At 39.3% G+C, this 22746-nt stretch overlaps 1 protein-coding gene across 3 annotated transcripts in view; it reads right to left on the minus strand.

Moving 5' to 3' along the window:
* LOC105927407 (atrial natriuretic peptide receptor 2) overlaps window positions 1-22746 on the minus strand; it is a 100120-nt gene that overhangs the window by 2843 nt on the left and 74531 nt on the right. For all 3 annotated transcript variants that reach the window (XM_036140024.1, XM_036140023.1, XM_036140022.1), the window contains 7 exons: window positions 22082-22250; window positions 8136-8282; window positions 7438-7561; window positions 3952-4020; window positions 3690-3864; window positions 3319-3417; window positions 1457-1548 (listed from right to left, as the gene is read on the minus strand). In XM_036140024.1, the coding sequence (XP_035995917.1) occupies window positions 1457-1548; window positions 3319-3417; window positions 3690-3864; window positions 3952-4020; window positions 7438-7561; window positions 8136-8282; window positions 22082-22250 (875 nt within the window). The remainder of the gene's footprint in view (window positions 1-1456; window positions 1549-3318; window positions 3418-3689; window positions 3865-3951; window positions 4021-7437; window positions 7562-8135; window positions 8283-22081; window positions 22251-22746) is intronic.

The raw sequence follows: 22746 nt of genomic DNA on the forward strand, positions 1-22746 counted from the left end.
TAGATCAACACACAATGGTGCCAAAGTGTTAAGTGGAAGGAAAAAGTTTTTAAAAGTTTTACTCGACCCGTCTTTAGTCTGTAGAGCCCATTTTTGCAGCAGTCACCACTACAAGTGTTTTGGGGTATGTCTTTATCTGCCTTCCCCCTCATTTTTCTTTGCAAAATAGCCTTAATGCTCAGGACTTATCACAGATACAGAATTATGATTAAATCATGAATATAAGCGCTAACTGTTTCATATGCATTTATGATTTAAACTAAATTCCTCGCTCCCAAATTCTCTTTAAAACTCAGAAGAACAGTGTCGTTTTGTATAAACTGTAGTAAAGTTTTAGAAAGTCTGATATCAACCTTTGGGGGTCTGCGTGTGCCGTCAAATGATTGAGAAACGGTGAATATCCTCGACAGGAGTGGTGGCCCATGTGGTTAAATTAGGGCACCTGCAACCTGGGAAGGCTGCAAGTTCCCCGGTTCAAATCCCACAGACTGCCACCCAGGGTCCCTGAGCAAGACCCTCAGCCCCAGAATGCTCCCCGGGGGCCACAATGTGAGGACACATTTAATTTTAACATACAAAGTTGCAACACATAAAAAAAGATGATGGTGCTAATTATTATTAGTATCACATTTTGAAAAAATTATTTAATTGATTTGGAAATTAAGCTTTGTTTTGTTGACGTTTCCTCAACTCTACCTGTCAAGACAAATGCACCTCTGAGGACGTCATGTGACGAGCTCGCCTGGTTTTAGGAGGATTCAGAGGCAACCAATAGTTTCCACGTGGATGAGGACAAAAAACATTTGGACTGTCAGAAAATGAGCCAAGGAGCGCAGACTTTGTGATTTCAGGTCGTTCTCTCATTCGTGAAGGGGGCGGAGCTTGGTTCCTGGGTCTGCGTTGTGATTGGTTGGGAGGGAATAATGACTGTAATATTAACCTACATGCCTAAAATGCACAAGGAAGGAAAACTTTTATTATATTGAATTTTATATTTAACCTCTTTTTCTATCATCGATATATGTCTATCGATCGATATATATTTTTTACCGTGTTTTATGATGATGTGTCAAAAGCTTTAATGTAGGACTCAATGCACCAGAGCAACCTAATAGAAATATTTGGTATCTCCCTAATATGATTTGTCACAAACAGGACTGCTAAGGATTGGCTTCCAACTATTGCTTTTAGAGGCCGTTTATTTTTTTCATTTAACGATCACCTTTTTCCAACAGTTTTTACAATCCAACACAAATCATCTGGTTTCATTTCAAAGTTTGGGGAAATTTACAAATTTACCATAATTCTGCGAAAACAATACCAAAAAAATAAATAAATCTGAGGTTAAATAGACTTTAGGGGAAACTCCACTTTCAAAATCCTGTATTCTGGAGTAGATTAGCCTTGGACAGCATGACTCAGCTAAAAAAAAAATACTCAGATAATCAGATCTTACCTTCATTTCTACGTCTCCTCGTAGCTGAAGGTCAAAGTAACCAAACTCATCCAGCACTTCTTTGGTGGCTGAGGATAAATGGATCTTTAAGGCTGCGAGACAAACCAAAAGCACAGCAGAAAATGTTTTTCAGAGTTGATTATAAATAGCTCCAGCATCTGAAACACCACCGCTCTGCTTTTATATCAGCCTTCAACACATTCAACAGAAGAGACAACTGAGTCGATGAGCCGGAGCCGTCGGTACCATCAGCAACCAGCGGCTGAGACAATAACGGTGATGGAAATCGGATTAGTTTTACTCAGTTAATGCTCATCATGCAGGGCCTGAGACCTGATTTCTGCCTGTGAAGCTTCCAGCTGCACAGTTTATCGCTGGCTAAGGGCCTCCTTCTGTAGGAGCCATGAATTATTTACCAGAGGAGACCCAATACATGAAAGCACTCAGTAGTTAATCAATACATCTGATGATTCAGTCGAAAAAAATATCCAAGCGTTGTTTTATGACCACGACTGCTTTGAGTTAGAGGCAGGAGCAGAAATGTCAGCGAACATCAAGCTTAGAAATTAAACTCCATCTATTGTAGGGATTTAAATAAAATATCTCATACAGCATCAACATTGCAGAGGAAGAATCCTAAAAGCTTACTGTCACTAACCGTTTTTCACCTCCAGAATATTGACAAAATTAGAAATATTCTGTCCAGGAGTGATGCTGAAAAACTAGTCCATGCATTTGTTACTTCATGGCTGGACTATTGTAATTCTTTACTATCAGGAAGTCCACAAAATGCAGTTTGAAGTCTTCAGCTGATCCAAAATGCTGCGGCAAGAGTTCTGATGAAAATCAACAAGAGGGATCATATTTCTCCAATTTTAGCTTCCCTTCATTGGCTTCCTGTTAAATCAAGAATATAATTTAAAATTCTTCTTCTAACGTATAAAGCCCTTAATAATCAAGCTCCATCATATATCAGAGCTCTGATTACCCCGTATGTTCCTAACAGAGCACTTGGCTCTCAGACTGCAGGTCTGCTGGTGGTTCCTAGAGTCTCTAAAAGTAGAATGGGAGGCAGATCCTTTAGCTATCAGGCTCCTCTCCTGTGGAACCAACTCCCAGTTTTGGTCCGTGAGGCAGACACCCCGTCTACTTTTAAGACTAATCTTAAAACTTTCCTTTGTGACAAAGCTTCTAGTCAGAGTGGCTCATGTTACCCTGAGCTATCTCTATAGTTATGCTGCTATAGGCTTAGGCTGCTGGAGGACACTAAGACCTACGGTATTTTCCTCACTACTTTCTCCTGCTACTCTCCAATGTAGCATTTCTTTCTGTTATTTGAACTTTTAACTTTATATTTGTTCTAAAATATTTGGTTTTCTTTTTTTAATAGTAGCTACATCCTGCCTGGTGTTCTGTTTAGCTGGGAAACTGTCATCGGCTTTCAGTTGTTAATCCTGTTTCTCTGGTATAAATAACTAATGCTTGAGCTTTTCTTGCAACTAACTGTATGTCCTCGTTTCCATTCTTTTATTTCATTCAGTTTCAACTGATTTTCTTAATGTCGATTTGAGACCCAGCTATGGGCTGAATTCAGGTTTCTCTATGTTACTTAATGCCCTGTGTTGTTGTTTTTTTTGCCTTTAAAGCTAATTTAAAACATTGAATGGAAAGTAAATTTAACATGGCCTGCATCTGTGATAAAAAATGAGCCCTGTGTCTCCAGAGCAAAGACTTCATTGGAATACATACCTCCCCTGTTAAAAATACACATTTGTCTGGAGACATCAGGATGGCACACCCAGCAGGAACAGCAGCAGTAAAAAAAAAAAACACAGAGTTGTGACAGTGACAGCTGCTCTCACCCTCTCCATTGGACTCCATCCGGGATGCTGTGTTGACAGTATCTCCAAACAAACAGTATCTGGGCATCTTCAGCCCCACCACACCGGCGCACACTGGACCTGAGAAACACAGGCCAATCATGGTCACAGTGCAGAGTGAAATCTGGAGCACATCATGCCCCACTGCTGCTGCATGTCAAGCACGAAAAAAAAGTAGGTGCAATGTTCTAAATCATGGCGTTCAGCTGATTAACGTGTTTATGTATACGATATTTCATGTCAAAATGCCATTCTTTAGCTGCTTTCTGTTCTTTTCAACCCAAGTCTTAAGCTATAGATACTAACAATACCAACTATAACTTAATTATAGATGGATGGATGACAAGACTCACCTGTGTGTATACCTATCCTAAGTCTGAGCTGGTCGTTGGGTCTGTGTCGGATCTTGAAGGTTTTGACCTGCTCTAACAGCGCCAGTGACATGCTGGCGACTTCTCGTGCGTGGAGTTTGCCGTTACGCACCGGCAGCCCAGACACCACCATGTAGGCGTCGCCGATGGTCTCCACCTGCCGGCCCAGTTACAAGACACTGAATCTCCTTAACAGTTCACTGCTTTGATACCCCAGTTACACCCTCAGGCGACTCGTACCCACCTTATAGACGTCAAAGTTATCGATGATGGCGTCAAAGCACGTGTACAGATCGTTGAGCAACGTCACAACCTGTAGAGGAACAAATAAAGGGTTTAACATATTAATCTTTTAAAGTCATCAATCAGCAGTGAACTTTATTAGCATAGCTAAATGTCCTCTGAAGAGTTTCAAAGCTATGTTGGTATTTCTGGTATGTGAAACCTAACAAAATGGCAAATTGTTTTACAGCTCATTGTCATGGTTGTAAGCGTCAACACGATGCTATTTAAGATCATTTCCCCATCCGAATGAGTCGTGGTCCATGTCTAAGAACATGCTGTGGTGAGTTGAAGCCCATTTCGCCCTGATTTCTCCTGCTGCTTGAGCATCAGAAGACATGAACGGTCCTACCTCCCTTCCCAATACTGGTTAGTCCCCTGACAGCTAAAGAGACACCCTACCTCATCAATGTTCTCCAAAAAAAAAGACACATGCAGTTTAATTTCACTGGATACCATACATTTTATATTATTCAATGAAATACTACAAAATGTATGGAGTTTTTTTTATATTTTCTTATGTATTTCAGATCAAACTAATTTTAATATCAGACAAAGATTAACTGAGTAAATACAAAAGGCAGCTTTCAGGTGATAGCTTTTATTTATTGTGGATATGTGGCCTGACATAGAAAACCAAGAAATCACATAAGCAGAATCTGTTTGACAGCATGAAGCAGGCCTAAAGAATATAAAAAGCTACGCATCTTGACCCAATCTGAAAACATTCTCCAACAGATGAGAAACCAAGTTGTTGTAAGTCTAGAGCTGGATCCAGTAAAACATCTTCATGATTCCCCAAGACCTTTGGGAAAATATTGCACATATTCATTGCAGAGTAAAAATGTAAATAAGAGGAACTTTATTGAAGGTTTGCATCTCGTTAAATGTGGTGTAAAGCTAACACAGCATTTTATAAAAAGAATACAAAAGAAGTCAAACATGATTGCGGTAGTACGACGATCTGTGGCTGCCGCAACTGATGAAACTATAAATTCTGCTCTTCCCATCAAAGTTGTGCCCAATCACCGGTTCTAACTTAGGCTCAGGTTTACTTGGGTTCTGCATTTGGCTAGTGATCCAAATACGCCAACAAGTAAAAAGAAATTAATAAAATTAAAGATTTGTACAGTCCTAGTCATCACCTTAAACAGTCTATTTATGCTTGAAAACCTTCCAGTGTCCCTAAATTAAAACTATTCTGCAAAGAAAAGCGGGTGAAAAAATTTCCACAGTGATAAAAGCAATTATTCCCAGTTATCACAAACGCTTGATGGCAAATGTTGTTGAAAGGGTCCAATAACGGTTTCCCTCTACCCTTAAAAACTTGAATTGTGTTTGGAAACCCCTTTTTTTATCTACTCTGCCAGTATCTTTGTCTGGTATTATAAGCTGATTTTGTATTCACCTCTTACACAAAAGGTTATTGATTTCCAAAAAAAAACAAAAAACTCCTGCATTAAGTAAATAAATCTGTTGCTAAATATATTTTACACATGATATGAACATTTTAGAGAAAATAGGGGGTAAATACTTTTGCTTTAGCTTTGTTTGCATTACTGGAGCGCAGTAATCAGGGAAACGGCTAAAGTGCAGGGGTGTGAATACTTATGCAATGCCCTGTATATTTGTGAACATGTTCCCTATGAGTTTAAATGCTAATTGCATATGTAGATATATGTGGCTTTTATTGGTACTGTTACAGTAGGGCTGGACGATACATAGAAAAAAGGCATATTGATAAAATAGAAATCATATTGATCGATATCGATAATTATCAACAAATTCAAAAGACGCCCTGGTCAACCAACTTTTTACCAAAACTGCAAGTTTTAAAACAGATAAAAGAACGCGTGCTCTCTGAACTCTTTGAAGGGGCGGAGCTTGGTGTCGGAGGTTCCTGGGTGTGCGTTGTGATTGGTTGGAAGGGAATAATGACTGTAATATTATCCTACATGATTGGCTAGAATGCAAAACGAAGGATAACATATTCTATTGAACGTTTTATTGACCCTTTTTTTCTATCATCGATATATGTCTATCGATCGATATTTATCGTTATTGAATTATCGTCCAGCCCTAATTACCCTGGTCCTTTTACATAACAATTAGCAAATCCATCTTGGAGCTGAAACCCAGTCATGCTGGATGTCAATCCTACATCTGATATCCAAGTACTTCCAGGAAATAACAACTCAGCCATAAAGGCAAGGAACTGGTTCTTCTGAAGAGATATTAAGTGAAAAAGACACCAAAAATGAAGCTGAAGGCGCAAGTTCAATCGAAGAAACTCATCGCCTGCCTCCATCCAATCAGAGTCCGATACGCCTCTGATGTGAGCCAATCAGCTACGAACCGCACCTCCATGAAGCCAATCGGCATCCCACGCTCATCTTAAAAGCAACTTCAAATCCACGTCTCAGCCTGCTAACCAGCAAGCGCAAACGGATTGCATGTTGGATTTCGAATCAGATGTCCGATTCAACCCACCCCCAACCCCTTCTCCACCATCATAGCTGAGTTCATCTAGCTTCCAAGACGTTCCTCCATCCTCAACCCATCAGAGTGTTTTCTCCCTTCAGTCTTCAGCACTCCCTATCACCTCGTTATTGGTCCGGCAGAAGACCACCATGTTGGGCCCGGTTCTGCCAGAGGTTTCTTCCCAAAGGGGAGTTTTTCCTCTCCACAGTCGCTTCAAGCTTGCTCATCATGGACAGTTCATGCAAACCTGTGTTTATCAAGTTGGACATCTATCTTAAACAGATCATCATATGGACTGAACAAACTTCTTCTATCTCCACTCTACCACCAGTTTCAGACCTGGGGGGGGGGGGGGCATCCCTGTTCTCATACATCTACTTATGCATATTAAAGTATAATTCAGCATTAATGTTCCTGCCGAGGTCTGAGCGCCGAAGACTTAAAATATTGTATCAATAAAATCCTTCTAATTGCCATTTCTTTCTCTGTGAGTTTTTCAGATTGAATTTAAAGAGGAGAGTGAAATGAACTGTTCATCAAAGCTGCCTTAAAAGATCAGACGAACACTCAAGACTTTTGCACAAAATCTCAGTTTCTGTTTAGATTATTTGTTTTAGAAATGCACAAACTGAATATTTGGCTGCAAATGGTTCTGAGCTCCGATGTATTGCTCTTTAATTTACAATGGAAAGTTCAACCCTGCCACATCATCCAGCGCAGCGTAGCACCTGGCCTACATCATGCCGGAAGTCTACAGGCCTCACTCAGCTGCTGTGACTCAACTCTGCGTCAACATCTTCTTCCATCTAACAGCTGGACTATTTTCAGTGCCGGCCCGCGTGTGGGAAAGCAACACTCTGGAGGTAGAAGGCGTACAACGGCCAACTCTTCAGTGCATTAGCAGAGCGCTGACGGCAGCGGGAATCACCCGGCTCTGGTTGGGAAAGGTGCTGTGAGGGCGGCGTACCTGCAGCGGCGTGCTCTCCGCAGACAGAGACGTGAATCCGACAATGTCGCTGAAGTAAATGGTGACGCTGTCGAAGGCCTCCGCCTGAACTGTTTCGCCTCGTTTGAGCTGCTCTGCGACGGAGCTGCAGAAAGACAGAGAAGTGGGGGAAAAAGAAGCTCAAAAGTCATATAAAAGATGTTTTTTCAGCTGTTATGTCATTATTAGCTTGCAATCCTCAGATCTGGCTGAGCGCCTGGCCACTAAATCCATCCCCAGATGTCGGTTTATCTCCGCTCATGTTAATTTTCCTCTAATCAAATGATACCGAAGGCGAAAAACATCTCGGAGGCAGAGGTCGGTTTGTTTCATTCTGGAGTGCGGTGAGAAATCAAATCTTTAGTTTCTCTCAGGCCCTTTTTCTGTCTGCCTAATTTCAACATGATGAAGGAGGAAGTGGAGGATAAACGATTGAGAAAGGCTGGATTTGCTCCGATCTGCTGTCTCCCTTTAATGAGCGGTTTGCCTTCCTGCTTTCTTTTTTTTTTTTTTTTTATCTACTGTGGGATCGCGCTGCGGGGAGATGTGTTTCTGAGTCTTTAATTGATAGAGAGGTTCAGAGCCGCCGACAAAGTGTCACTGCGATATGGCGGCAGTTCGCCCAATCATCTGGGTTCAAGTTAATTGGTTGGTTTTAGGGATTTATTTTCCTTCCTTACTGTGGTAGGATTTGGTAGAGGAGGTTTTCAGCTTTGCGTTTCTCCTCCAGGTAGGCTTGTGTCCGCTCCTCCACCAGGTTCTCCAGGTTGTTGGCGTATTGCTCCATCCTGGATAGCAGGTTATTAAGAATGCTGGTGCTCCCCTCCCTGTGGAAAAACAAGCATTTAATCCTGCTGATTTAAACCATAAGGTTTCCCTAAACCCAGAAAACTGAGGTCAAAAAGTAAAACAAGCAATCAGAACATGAACGTTACATCAGTGAGTAAAAGTTGGTTAAAATCTTGTACATTTTTTGTGCTTTCGTGGAGAAACATCTTTCTGTTCATTTGAAATACTGTAGCTGGAAAATAAAAATGTAGCAGCAATGTAAGTTTCTGTGTCGCTGTATACTTTTAATTTTATTTATTTATTACCAGCAAGCAGAATTACTTAAAAAAATCTAATTATACCTGTTCACACTTTCATTTTTGTATCACAGTTGATACATTAGGCTTTGGTGGTCCTGTAACTATAACCATTTTCTTTTTTTAATTATTAACCTTTTAAGTTATAAAAGTTCGAATTTCTGGAGCTGTAATGTTTATTTCATGATTTTAGCGAAACAAAAATTAAAGAAACACGTAACCTTAAACATCTTCAGGTGTATCATAATCTCTATCGTAGTTTATGTATCCTAATTACTACATTAGGCTTTTGTGGTAATTTGTGTAATTATAATCACCAAAACAGTTTCCCCATTAGTTTTTTATTTTTGCCTACCCTTTAACCCATTAAACCCTAAATAATTATTAGAAAATTATAACTTTTAAAACTGCTTGTTGGATTTTTGTACTCACATAATTATTATCACCAAATAATACAAATACATAATTTTTTAGCTGATAATAACCCTTTTAATGAAATACCCCAGAGACCTTGGGCTTTGGATACTTTTGGATACATGAAATATTTTGTTAACAATCGCAGTTTTTATCAAATTTGGCAACATATTTACTGGTTACAGCAGTTTTTTTTAACAAAAAAGTAAATTACTGATTTTCTAAAAGAGGTTGAAGAATTCTACATTTGCTATCATAGAGGTTTTATTCAAATTGGTCAAATTTATTGAATGGGACAAAATAAATTAAGTTAAAAGATGGAGACCGGAGAAGTAGGTTTCAAATCCCTAGTGAAACAAATCAGTCCTGAAGAGCATAAATGGGAATAATTCAATTATCCTTTCAAAATAAAGCTTAAACATACTCTTTAAAATAAACAATTCAATATTTGATAGAGCTGATTATTGGAAAAGTAGATTCCCCGTTACTAATGGAACTATTCCAGGGTTTAATATGGATTATGATAAAGTTAACAGAAACCTTTCAAAATAAATGTCTTGTTTTGTTAAGTTTTATTATTACAAAGGTAGGTTCAGATAGCAAAAGATCAACGCTAATGCTTCAGAGGAGATTCACTAATATTATGATGTATTATTCACTGTTAAGATGTATGTCTCCTAGTTCTTGTTCTGTGCTAACGCTAACGTTAGCATGGCAGCGTCTTCATGTTCAGTTCCAGACTTGTAGAAAACATCCAGCAGACTTTTATTGCTGTTGTGATAGTTTGGGCATTTATTCTGTAACAGTAGTATTTAAAACTATTGCTGTTAAGAATGAACAGAGAATTTAAGGCTCTTCTCCATTATTAGCGGAGCTGCAGTGACTCTAAAAGCAGTTGCTAACTATGACACTTGGTTTTTATTCATGCTTTTTGCAGCTGAGTGTTTGTGAAGACATGCTCGAAAAGCTGCCAATCGGGACCATTTCTTAACTGCTATCATGATCACAGTTCTCGTGGGTTTTTCTAATTGCATAATTGTAAAACGTTGTATAACATTTCTGTCTCGGGACAGTTCTACAATCGTATGCTTACGCATAAACAGACCCATACACTCCGAGACGGAGCAAGAAGGTGAGTCATGGAAACTAAAAGCATCAATGTCTGGCACCTTCCCAGCTTCTACTGGGTCACACAGCCCACAGACACCCACATGCTGTTTATCTTTAAAGCAGTAAATATCAGACATGGAAGACTAGTGCGTAACAAGGCTCTGAATACAAGCGAAAGGGTCACACGAAGTTGACTGCACCCAACATTTCAGACTTAGATGCCCATCAATAGTCTGATTGGTAGAAACAGAGAGTATCGACAGGAAACGGAGATAATATTTATTTTATCTTCTATCAGAGCCACTCATACTTCAACCAAAACTTCAGCCAAGTTTTGTTGACAATATTATAAAGTTGAATCATTTATAGGGTTTTGAAACTCCATAAATAGTTACATTTTCACAAGACAGCAGCCCAGCTTACAAGTAATTTAAGGTTCAAACAATAAAGGATATACTGCACTAATTCTCTGTCTTTGCTGGGTTTTAATTGAATGTAAATTTCTATTAATAAAAAAAGGGTTTACAATAGATTTGGTTCAAGTGAAGGATGAAGAGAAGCCGCATTTAGCTTGGGTGAAAACAACATTTTGCAGAAGGAGATAGTGACACATTTTGATCTGAATTTCTGTTAAAAGTTGTTCATAAACTCAGAGAAACTATGTTCCTGATGGGTCAAATGAATGTGCTCCTTTTCTCATCTACCTGGATGTCCTTTCAAAAATGTTATGCTCTCATAAAGCCACCCCCACGGTTGTAATTTCTTACATTTCTAAAAAGGAAATTGGTATAAAGTTTATTTTCTTAAATCTTAGTGAAATGATAGGATCTTAAGAAGAGAAGGATTTTTTTTGTTATGATTAGAGCTTTCCAAACCAATGCTCTAAATATGTTCCTCCTTTCATGAACCTGTTCTTTTAGCTTTAGTTTCTTCTACATACTACATGCAATTTTAAGAAAAACAAAACAGTTAACTAACTAATATTACATTTGTGATTAATTGCTGTGATTTTTTTCTTATTAATGCTGCACCATTAAACAGCCCAGAACTGTTTTATATTTTCCCGGTTTACTGAGCAACACTTTTTTTTTCTGTCTACATGTAGAACTGGACCGGCTGCAGCAACGAGATGCAATGTGGTGATCGGAAGGACTTTTTAATGCTTTTAGCTACTTTAGGTTTAAATGCTTTGATTTAGACTGAAATAAAGCAGCAGATATTTTTCACATAATGATGGAAATTCAGCTAGAGGCTCAAGGAAAAGGTTGCTATTGTTTTCAATCATAGCCAGAGCCTTTAAACTCTAACTGGACCTCAGGTGGGAGTCCCTCCGCTCTCTGCTACTCATCCTGACCTTGATGATGCTTCTTAGAATAAACCTCTGATTAAATAAGTGATCAGCTGTAACTGACCAAAGACACCTAAATGTGATCTCTACATTTCCTCGGTGGCAAGCCACCAACACTTGAACGTCCAGACCTGAAACCAGCGGCTGCAGCATCTGTGCAGGTAGGCGACGTTTATTTGGCTTTTTCTCAGCGGAAAGAAAACATCTTACGATCCATGAAGGCTGTTCGTGTGAGCTTCAGTGTTGCGTAATCTGCTAATTATAAGCAACAAGAGTGCGTCTAAAATCAATGTTATTCGTAGCGGCTGCAACTCTGATCCGAACAAATTAAAAGTGATGTTTGCATGTGGAAAGTACAGCTTTAAAGGACGTTTATAACGGGTACCATGGACAAAACAACACGTTGCCTGGCTGTCGCCCTATTGGAATTCTAACCTTTGTTTTTTTGTTTTTATTTTGGATTCCTGACTTCTCCAACAGTATTAACTGGAATGCTTTCTACTCAGGTTTACGAGCAAATGAAATGCAAAAATAGTTTCAGTCTGTGCTGTGGAGCTGGAAATGAAAATGGTTGGAACTAATATCTGGCCCGGCTTTTTACTTTTCTGAAACTGGATTCCCCCTCTCTACTTAAGTTACTACTTAGGTGGATCAGTCAGGGACAATATGGAAAACAATAGAAGAAAATCTGATTGTTTTTAAATAAAACAATTAAATCTAATGTACTTTTGGGGCTTAATGCATCATTTTAACAGACATGTACCTCAAAATGTCTTCTTTTTTCACAGATCCAGGGCCATTAAGAAAACAGGCCCAGGTCTAACGATGTGCCTGTGCATGTCATCAAAACACTAAAATCATTCCAAACAACTTTAAATGAAATGCATTACAATTAGTTTCAGAAAGAAATAGCATTTACAAATATATTTGACATGTGAAAATACTTGAAAACTCAAAATTTAAAGTGCGCCCAAGAAAAACAGCATTTTGTGTAAAGCATGAAGGGCTGCATATTACAGGGAACGCCTGCAAGGAGTTTTTTTTTATCTAGTCCTGTAGTGACTGTGAGAAAAACTAAAGCTTTCAGGGCACGAAATGTGTGTTTAGAGTATGAAATACGGCGACAAACAATGGAGAGACTATATGCTCAGAGCGAGAGGTCAGCTATTCATGGAGAGCGCAGTTCAGGTTCCCTGTGTGGGTTCAAACCAAGCCGTTTACCGCTGGACACCCCCCCCCCCCCTTGTCACCGCACCCTTTTCACTGTCGCTCCAAAAATAACCGCCCATCCATCATGTCATGTCAGCAACATGCATTTTCCTAATGAAAATAACCAGCAGACAGTGCACCAAAGCACGGGCAGCTCAGGCGAAGGGCTCGGAGCAGACGACGCTGCACACAGCTATCAAGAGCATCCTTGAGTGCTTCGGAGGTTATCAATCATAAGGACCTTTCTACTTGGAGCCACTCAGATGTATACACGAGCAGATAAATACAATGTGGAGGAACACAGCCAGCAGAGAAGAGGTCAGGCTAAGAGGGAGAACTCTCCAACAGGACCAACTCCAATAACACAGCTGCTTGTAGTTTTATACTATTTACTTTTCTGTGCGGAGTAGAATCCAAACTCAGTTTTTTGTTATTTTACACACGTCTACGGATAATTGTATTGTCTAAAATGATGTATTATTAATCCAGTGGTGCATGTGGCTCTCCACCCAGAGCAGCACAGCTTAAGAGCAGCATGAGCCAAATAACTGTGCCAGCTAAAGATCGACTGATCCAGGTTATTTTTTTCAGATACCGATTATTTTAACCGATACCTGGTATGTGCTGCGTTTTTTTTTTTTTGCTCGGTTCTTCCAGCTGATACTGTTTTTTTTCTTCCTCCTTTTACGAGATAGAAATGACACAATCATGACAAATGTTACACAAGTCTCAGAACTTGTGTTAACAATCAGCTTTAGTCTCAGTTTGAAAAGTACACTGAAAAAAAAAGCATCACAACTCTTATGGCACTGAATGAACGTGTCACAGCGAGAAAAGAGCTTCTTTAGTTCAGCAGGGAGAAGAAGGAGAAAAAACGCTGATCAGACGTGTATTTTTTAGATAATGGATCAGCAAACGGATGCACGTATGCCAATACAGGAAGAAAAAAAAACGCAAATATTGGCCCAAAATGTCGTCCGGACATGTTTATATTTATTTATTATTCTCGTTCCCTCGTCAATGGGAAAGGCTACATACAGGAAGTGGCAAAAAATGACCTGGGGAAGGGTTCTGATTCGTTATTCTGGGGTAAATTAAATAGATTTTTCCTGATTTTTAAGGACTCTTTACAAAAAAACGTAGGTCTGTTTAACCTGAACTGGGTGAGTCTTCATTGAACAGAGACTATTTCAAGATTGAATGGGGATGCAATTCATGCAAGAACTGATACCGATTTTTATTATATATTATATATTTTATTGCATAAAACTGTAAATGTAGAGTTACTTTAATCGTCCCCCTATTTACTGCATTTGATCTATTACTCACAGTTTGTTATGTTAAGCTACATTTTGATAGTAATAATGGCTTCCAGCCAATTAAAAAAAGGACCAAATTCAGTCTCACAGGAAATGTTACATTTTATAAAACTAATAGGAATCAAACATGGGCCTAAAGAAATATTATTTCATTCATTATTACTTCTTGCTTGGTGGCGGCTCCTTTCTGCATGAATTACTGCATCAATGCAGCATAGCATGGAGGCAATCAGCCAGTGGCTCCGTTCAGGTGTGCAGGAAGTCCAGGTTGCTTTGAAAGCGCCCTTCAGGTCAATTAACCATTTTTTTGGTTGCAAGTCAATCATTTTGATTAACAGAAGGTTTGAAATACATCACTCCACGTGTAATGAATATACATATAATTATTATTAGGAGTTTCACTTTGTGAACTGCTTTGGTTAAATAACTACATCTTCGATGATACTGTATCTAATTGTGAGGCATTTGGCTTTAAGATAATTTCATTTGAACTTCAAAAGGAAGGGCTTCCCCAGACAGACATGTCAGTATTTAAAATAAAATAAAAGGTTTTGTATCATGCAGGTAAAAGATGTATGGAGGAATAATGAGACTGTGGACAGAGTCTGGGAGTTTCTGCTCCAGTGAAATGTATTACGGTTAAATCAGGACTGTGATGTGGACAGAGAGCTCAGGGCAGCCATTGATAACCAGAGAACCTGTAGAGGCCACAGAGCGTCTTTAAAAGGCCAGTGAAGGTCAACCAAGAACTCGTTTTGATGTGAGGCTTTAACCCTCTGGGAGCTCAGTCCCCCCCCCCCCTCCCCCCCCACCAGACCCACCGCCACAGAGCTCAGCAAAAGAGATTAGAACTCCCTCCTCTAAATTTTGCTTGTTATCATTATTATTATTATTTATTTTTTTATTTTTTTATGTAATTTGCTTGTTAGTTTAGTAACTGTTCTCCTCTCCTGTTTTCTCGTTAAGAGGGAGAGAATCGTGTTTGCTAATTGTTAACATTTTTCACTGTATTCCTGGGAATGTAGGAGGGGGGGGATAGGTGAAATGTATTCTCATGTAAATGAATGTATTGCACCCTTCTAACCCAATAAAAATATATATGAAAAAAAAGAGATTAAAACTGATTAAAGCTCTGCAGTCATGAGATAGAGGATCATCCATCAGTCATCCATCCGTCCCTCCCTCCATGCAAATAGCTATCCATCCATCCATCCATCCGTCATCCATCTATCCATCATCCATCCATCCGTCATCCATCCATCCATCCATCCATCCATCCATCCATCCTTCCATCAGCCATCCATCCGTCCATCCATCCATCCGTCCGTCCGTCCGTCCGTCCCTCCATCCATCCGTCCGTCCTTCCATCAGCCATCTATCCATCCATCCATCCATCCATCCATCCATCCATCCATCCATCCACTCATCCATTCATTAATTCATTCATTCATCCATCCATCCATCCACTCATCCATCCATCCATTCATTCTTCCATCCATCCATCCGTCATCCATCCTTCCATCAGCCATCCATCCGTCATCCATCCTTCCATCAGCCATCCATCCGTCCATCCAACCATCCATCCGTCCGTCCCTCCATCCATCCATCCATCCATCCATCCACTCATTCATCCATCCATCCATCTATCCATCCACTCATCCATCCATCCATCCATCCATCCATCCACTCATCCATCCATCCAGCCACTCAGCCAGCAGGAAGTCAGGCATTCCATCATCCATCCACTCATCCATCCATCCATCCATTCATTCATCCATCCATCCATCCATCCATCCATCCATCCATCCATCCATCCACTCATCCATCCATCCATCCATTCATCCATTCATTAATTCATTCATCCATCCATCCATCCATCCATCCATCCATCCATCCATCCATCCATCCATCCATCAGTCATCCATCCTTCCATCAGCCATCCATCCATCCATCCATCCATCCATCCATCCTATTCAGCTCATCTCTGGTTAACGTGAAAAGGTAAACCCATTCCTACTTTAGTTTAGCTCCAGGTTACGTCAGGTTCTCCTCAGACCATAACGGATGTTTAATCTCTCCATGGTGTTCTGCTCCAGGCTCTCCGCCTACTGAATCTACACAGAACCCTCCATGGTGAGACCTCCTTATCAAACTGGCTCATCTGGCTCCTCTGTCATAGAGTCCTGCTCATCTACACTAATGCAGTCTGATCTCCTTTCAGCGCACAATTCTACTTTCAAGCTTCTCCCAAACTGTAAAAGGAGAGACTGCTAGCTTATTGTTTAAGCTTTGTCCTGCTGTATTAACCAGAGACAGGAAGTCCTTTTAATGATCTTCAACAACTTTATTGTCTCTGTTGTGCATCTCCAGGTCAGCCATGCGAGGGACACTGATTATCCGCTTTGTGACAGGTCCCGGCTCTAACTCCCTTAGTTTACAGCATTCAATGCAGTCTTTCCATCTTTGGAAAAAAAAAAAAAAACAACCCTCCATGTTATTAATTAAATTTGGACTCATCTGACAGCTTGTTGTCAGAGAACCTGCCGCTGCCTCGTTTCTGTTCAGGGTAGATTTATGGCTTCCTCTTTCCTTTTACTGTACTGAGTTACATTTCTGAACGCAGTGGAGTGACAATGATTTTCCCACTCTGTGTTCATGAGGCGTTATTATTATTTCTTTCTCTTTCCCAAGTCTAAATGTTGTCCCACGGTGATGTCTAGACTCAGCGTTTATGAGCTGAGGTCTCAGGTTTCTCCCAGAATATTTCAATATATGATAACAGCCCATATGTTTCACATCCTTCACTCTTTGCAGTTTTCCAGTAAGAAAATTTTTTAACGACTCAGTCATTGAACTGCAAAGTTGTGAGTTAAAACCAAAGATGTTCACAAGTCATTTTTTCCCCCCCAAGTTCAAGTCAGGTTTCATGTTTTTTAAAGTAGGGCTGTACAATTTTGCCAAAAATTACATTACTGCGATTTAATTTGGACTTTTCCCTGCATTAACCACAAGCAACAAAAATTTCCTGTAGATAAAGATGTTTGTAAACAAGGACGATTTAAAATAAGAAATTTAATTGTTTTTGTGAATCAGAATATCATTATTCAAGTGAACAGCTTTTAATTGAGTTTGACGTCAATCCTTGTTGAACATAAAGTGCAACCAGCAAACCAGTCCATGTATTAAACAGTTTGACCGCTACTTAATGCTGTGGTGAGATTCCTGAAAGTTTCTGGTAAAAAAAAATATGATTATATGAACGCTAAAACAACTAATAAAATTAGATTATCTCACCACTTTAACCCTCTTCTCCTCCATGTGGAGGTAAACCAACTTTAAACATTTTACCAACACCTAAAGGACGTGTCTGATCCATTAATTGTCACATAGCCAAAAATTGCAGACCTCTGCCATTTGGAAATAAAAAAACTTTAAATTGCGATTATATTGCAAATGCGATTAAATCTCCAGCCCTATTTTAAAGAGCAAGTCTGAGTCAGTTTCAGCTGTTTTGTCCCATGCGCTTGTTAAGTCTCTTGTCTTTGAGAAGAAAGATCAATTCAGTCCTCAAGTCACTAGCTTTGTTAAAGTGTGCAAAATTTTTTGTTCGTAAGGATTGTTGTGATGAAATTTAATTATGGAGTAGACAGGATACAGGCAACACACCTTGTGTCAGGATCCTTTAGGTCTTTGAGTTATGGGTTCGTTTTTGTCTCTTTCTTTGCTGTTTTGTTTTTTTACGTTTTCTAGTTGCGGCCGTTTTGGTTCATCCATTTGTCGATTAGGTTTATTCGTTGTAAAAAAATAAATAAAATGTCTGTTAGATTTCTTCCCTGTATTTTTCTCCAGTTCCTGTTCATCACACTCCTCTCAGCTCCTCTGTCTGTGTTAGTATTAGCTGTTCCTCATCCTCACCTCTTACTGTGTTTCTCCACACGCCCCTCTGTATTTAAAGAATGGGGACCCACTTTTCAGTAGGTCCACATTTTTTGGGTTTTCATTAGCTGTACGCCGGTGTTTTTTTTATTATAAAATTACTGTAATGAGTAAACCTTTTGATGCTATTTTAATTTAATTTGATGCACCAGTAGATACAATTTCCCACCTAGCAGCGATACAGGAGCATTTTCCCATTTCTCTGTCAAATATTTTGATTTAAAGCTCTTCCCCCAGCTTAATTGCATGTGGCATGTTTTAGGTGTTGCAATAAAAAAACGGTGTAACCTAACAGTTTGTTTTTAAGCTGCACGGAGGGACTGACGAGAGTCAGAAATCTCCAGGCTGCCTTCAGTCTAACGAACCATGACCCATATTTTGATATTCCTGCCACAACTTGCAGGACGTCAGCAGTGATTGCAGCTGACAGGCGGAAAGTCGCAGCCTATGAAACTCCACACTGCATCCACAGAGGAACTGCACTTTATCTGCTGAACCAACACTACGAAGGTAATCTATGCACTCTTCTTCATCGTGTTTCTGGGGGAGAAACACATGAATAACATGCTCAGTACCACATAGTCTATGTCTTCTTAAGGAGGCAAGATGTTTAAAGTAAACAACTCATTTACACTGTGGAAATGGGATGTTTTTTTGTTTTTTTTGTGTGAAAAAACAGCAATATTTTGGTGAAATTAATAATGAAGTACAGTAAGGCAATGATTCAAAGGTCTCGTCAGTTAAGCGGGTCTTTGACTCCCTGTCAGATTTGATCAAACACTCCCACACAATCATCCAAAATTAACCTCATTCATGTGTTAGATACTAAAATATTTCCCTCAAATCTCATGCAAGCTGGGTGTTTGAGCAGTAACTTCTATATTTTACAATTTGATTTAATAACTATTAAACACAGGCTGAGCTACGGTATATATATATACATATATATAAAAATTAGGACACTCTACGACAGCCTGTGCAGTTTTCTTACATAGTTGGAGATCTAAACATTTATTGTCAATTTTAACAATACTGAGACAATCTGGTGGGAAATTAATTGTACGCCTCGGCTAAGTTTATTTATGCCGCATCACATCAGGTGCAGAATATTAGGAAATTTTTCCTCAGGATTTAGAAGATTTGCCTTGTTTACATCTCAAATATTTAGTTAAGCAAGTTCACCCTGACAGCAGACCGCAAGGTGCTAAAAGAAATGCACCAGAAATCCTGAAATGTCCTCATGGGAGCCACTGCAGGCGGTTGCTGCTGTCAAAATGAAGGAACGCGCCTCTACAATCAGAACAAGGTTGTCCAATTTTAACTTTCATGTGAGGAGTGCGAGACGGAGACTTTTGCTCTGGTAGAAAAACCACGAACGCCAGACTGACGTTGGCCAGACAGGAGAAAAGGTGGAAGTGTCATGGTTTGGAGAAGCTTTGCTGCCGCAGGACCAACATCATAGAATCCACCATGAAATGGGAAACTGATGTGAAAATGTGAGACCATGTGTAAAGAAATTAATCTGAAGCAGAACTGGACCCCGTTTTGTTGGATATCACTCAATATAACAGCAAACCCACCGAGGACAAGCCCAGAATTAAGAAATGGAAAGTCCTGAACCAAAGGTGAAACCTGCTTTTAGGCAGGATGGTTTCTATAAAGTTTTCCTCAGTTAAAAGCTCAAATCTTTTGTTTAATAAATAAAATGCAGTACATTTAACAATAAGACTCCCCTTATAGATGGCTAATAAATAGTTTATGGATATGTTATCGATTCATCTGTAAACACTTTATAACTCATTCAAATGTGGTTATTGTGCATTTATTAAGGGCGAACAAGAGACAAAATTGACCGGTTTGTGCTTACAAGGTAGCAACTTAGTCCAATATGTTTAATATGAGCAACTCTGGATGAAATGACTAGATTAGGCTCACTATTTGGAAATAAACTGGTAATTTCTCTTGCCTGCCCTTAATTCATGAATAATATCTGTTAATTAATAACACATCCATAAATTATTTATTAACTATCTATAGGGGGAGTCTTATTGTAAAGCGGTGCCTATTTTTACCATACCACAGCAATTTTATTTATAAATCACTTTAAACATCCACAGGACCAAAGTGCTATACACAATCATAAAATACAAATGATCAATTATAAACCAATAAGAAAAATGGTATATAATATTATTCAGATTGTGTTAAAAGCCAAGGAAAGAGAATATTTAAAATCAGAAAGGGAAGAGGCATGTTAATTGCCCAAGGGAAGGTCATTCCACAGCTTGGGAGCTGCTACAGAAAAAGCACGGTCCCCTCTTTGCATAAGTGCAATTAAATCATTTTGTTATCCAGATGTGAATGAAAAATAAACCATTACATATTGATACGTGAACATTCCCTTTGGCAGGCCTGTTATGTTTCATGAGGTGTCTGTATTTTGTCCCCCCTGGCTCTCCATAGCTTCTGAAGCAGCTCCTACCGGCTCCTTGTTCACATGCAGACTCTGTATCTGGTTTCTGTGCATGTGTGTGCTTTAGAGTCGCTTTGTTTCAGCTGAGATCCTTACAGTAACTCTTTCTGACGGATCCGTCACACTCAGGGGAAAACATGCTTGCCTCCCTTCCTGCATCGACATAATACTCCAACCAAAATATGCGCATGAATGATTCATAAGATCACCGAGAATAACACCAGAAACACGGACTCAAAATCTTTTCTTACTCAGAGACACGCTCTTAACAGTGAGCTTCCCGTTAACAACCGCCTGTCAGGAATTACAAACAGCCTTTTATCAGAAATTGTCTGAGTGATTTGCTTTTTTCCCCCTTGTTTGGGTTTGTTTAAAAACTGTTTGAGCTTATCAGCTTTCACGGCGATACTCTCAGCCCAGTGTTAACACATTGGACTTGGCAGAAATGATAAAAAGTCTGCAGGCAAAAATAAATAAATTAAAAAAATAAAAACAAACCCTCGATCAAGCTCACTTTTTCTCATATCAGGTTGGAAAGGGAAGACAGAATATGCATAAGTATTCACCCCCTTGGAATTTTTCATATTCTGTTGCCTCAAAACCTGGTTTGCACTAAAGGTTTGCACCATTTCATTTCCAGAACATACACACACTTATCAAGATGGGTTATTTATTTTATCATGAAGCAAAAGGGACAAAATAACAGACAACCTCTGCATTGTCTTTGGATCATCACATCTGGCCACATCTGGCTAAACCGCTCCACATTGGATGGTTTTCACCGATGAACAGCGAGCTTCAAGTCTAACCGCGGATTGTTAATTGGATTGAAGTCTGGACTTTGACTAGGCCATTCCAACACATTAAAATTTGCCCTTAAACTGCTCAAGTGCTGATTTGCTTTGGGTCATTGTCCTGCTGCAAGGAGGAAATCTCAGGCCTAAAATAGTTCCTGCTCCTGAAAGACATCCCCACAGCATGATGCTGCCACCACCATGCTTCACTGTGGGGGGAAGTATTCTTTGGGTGATGTGTTGTGTTGGGTTTGGGCTACACAGCGTTTCCGTTGGTGGCCAAAATTTTTATTTTAGTCTCATCAGACCAGAGCATCTTCATCCTCACATTTGAGGAGTAATTTTTTTATTTACTTTTTTTATATTCTTTTTCTGGGTCTTTGTGGCTCTAGTGGCTCGTTATTTCAAAATAGGCTGACACGAAATGGATTTTTAAAGAAGGGGGAAGACATGCGGTGTTTATTCTGACAAGTCATGTGACACTTTTTCAGTGATTATGTGACGTTTGAAGGTAATTGGTTGCACCAGAACTTTTTAGGGGCTTCATAGCAAAAGGGAGGATGCATGTGCATATGACTGTGTTCAGTTGTTTATTTATTTGTTTTTATAGATATTTTTTTCACTTCATCAACTTAGACTATTTGTGCATAATATTAAAAAAAACATTTAAATTACAGGTTGGAATGTAACAAAATCGGCAAAAAGCCAAGGGGGTAAATATTTTTCCATCACTCTGTATAAAGAGACGTTCATCAAAGTTATTAATGTACTTTAATCAGTGCACTCAATATGAAATAAAATAAAGCCACACAGACAGATGTGGCTATGGCTATTGATACAGTTTCTGCTATTTCCAAAGGTTTTTGGGAATTAATTAATCCTTTAAAGGGAAAAAATATGGATAAATAGATTTAGAAAAAGCAACATGTTGGTCTTACTTGTTGAGTTTTGCCATGTAGATCTTGATATAGCCAAAATCTGGCCTCTCTGCCGGGTCTTCGGCCCAGCAGCCCTCCATCAGGATGGTCAGCTCCTCTGGATGGCATCTGTTGTCCGTCGTTGGCCGAAAGTACGGCTTCTGGCCATTCCTCACCTTCTGTATGATCTCTGAGGGGGACAGGAAGCACAGCAAACATTTAAGGATGTACTGTATGAGATTATATGTCTTTCTGTCATACCAGGGCTTTAAGGTCTGATTATAGTACTCCAAATAATTACAAATACAAAATGCAAAAGCCCATTACCTACTTAGCAAAAACTAATAGTTCAGGTTTGTTGCCTGACAGACAAAATCAGCCTTGCCAAAAGCCAAGCTAAGCTAAAATAAGCTAAAGTCCCGAAAACCAGAAACAAATAGAAAAGCTCTCGCCTCCTCAGCTCAGCTTGTTTGATATCAAAGGTAATTTCTTTATATTTAACATAAAGTAGGGTGACCATATTTTAGTTTGCAAAAAATAACTATAATTAAAATTTAAGTTTTCAAGCTGCTGTTACAAGAAAAAACATGCGGCGTTGCCGTGTAAATGAACAGTACGGACGCAAACTGCTCCGTTTTCACCAGAAAACGTTGTTGTATAAACAGCAGAAGCTAAAAGTTTACAAA

This window comes from Fundulus heteroclitus, chromosome 8, assembly GCF_011125445.2.
Source record: "Fundulus heteroclitus isolate FHET01 chromosome 8, MU-UCD_Fhet_4.1, whole genome shotgun sequence".
Lineage (NCBI taxonomy): Eukaryota > Metazoa > Chordata > Actinopteri > Cyprinodontiformes > Fundulidae > Fundulus > Fundulus heteroclitus.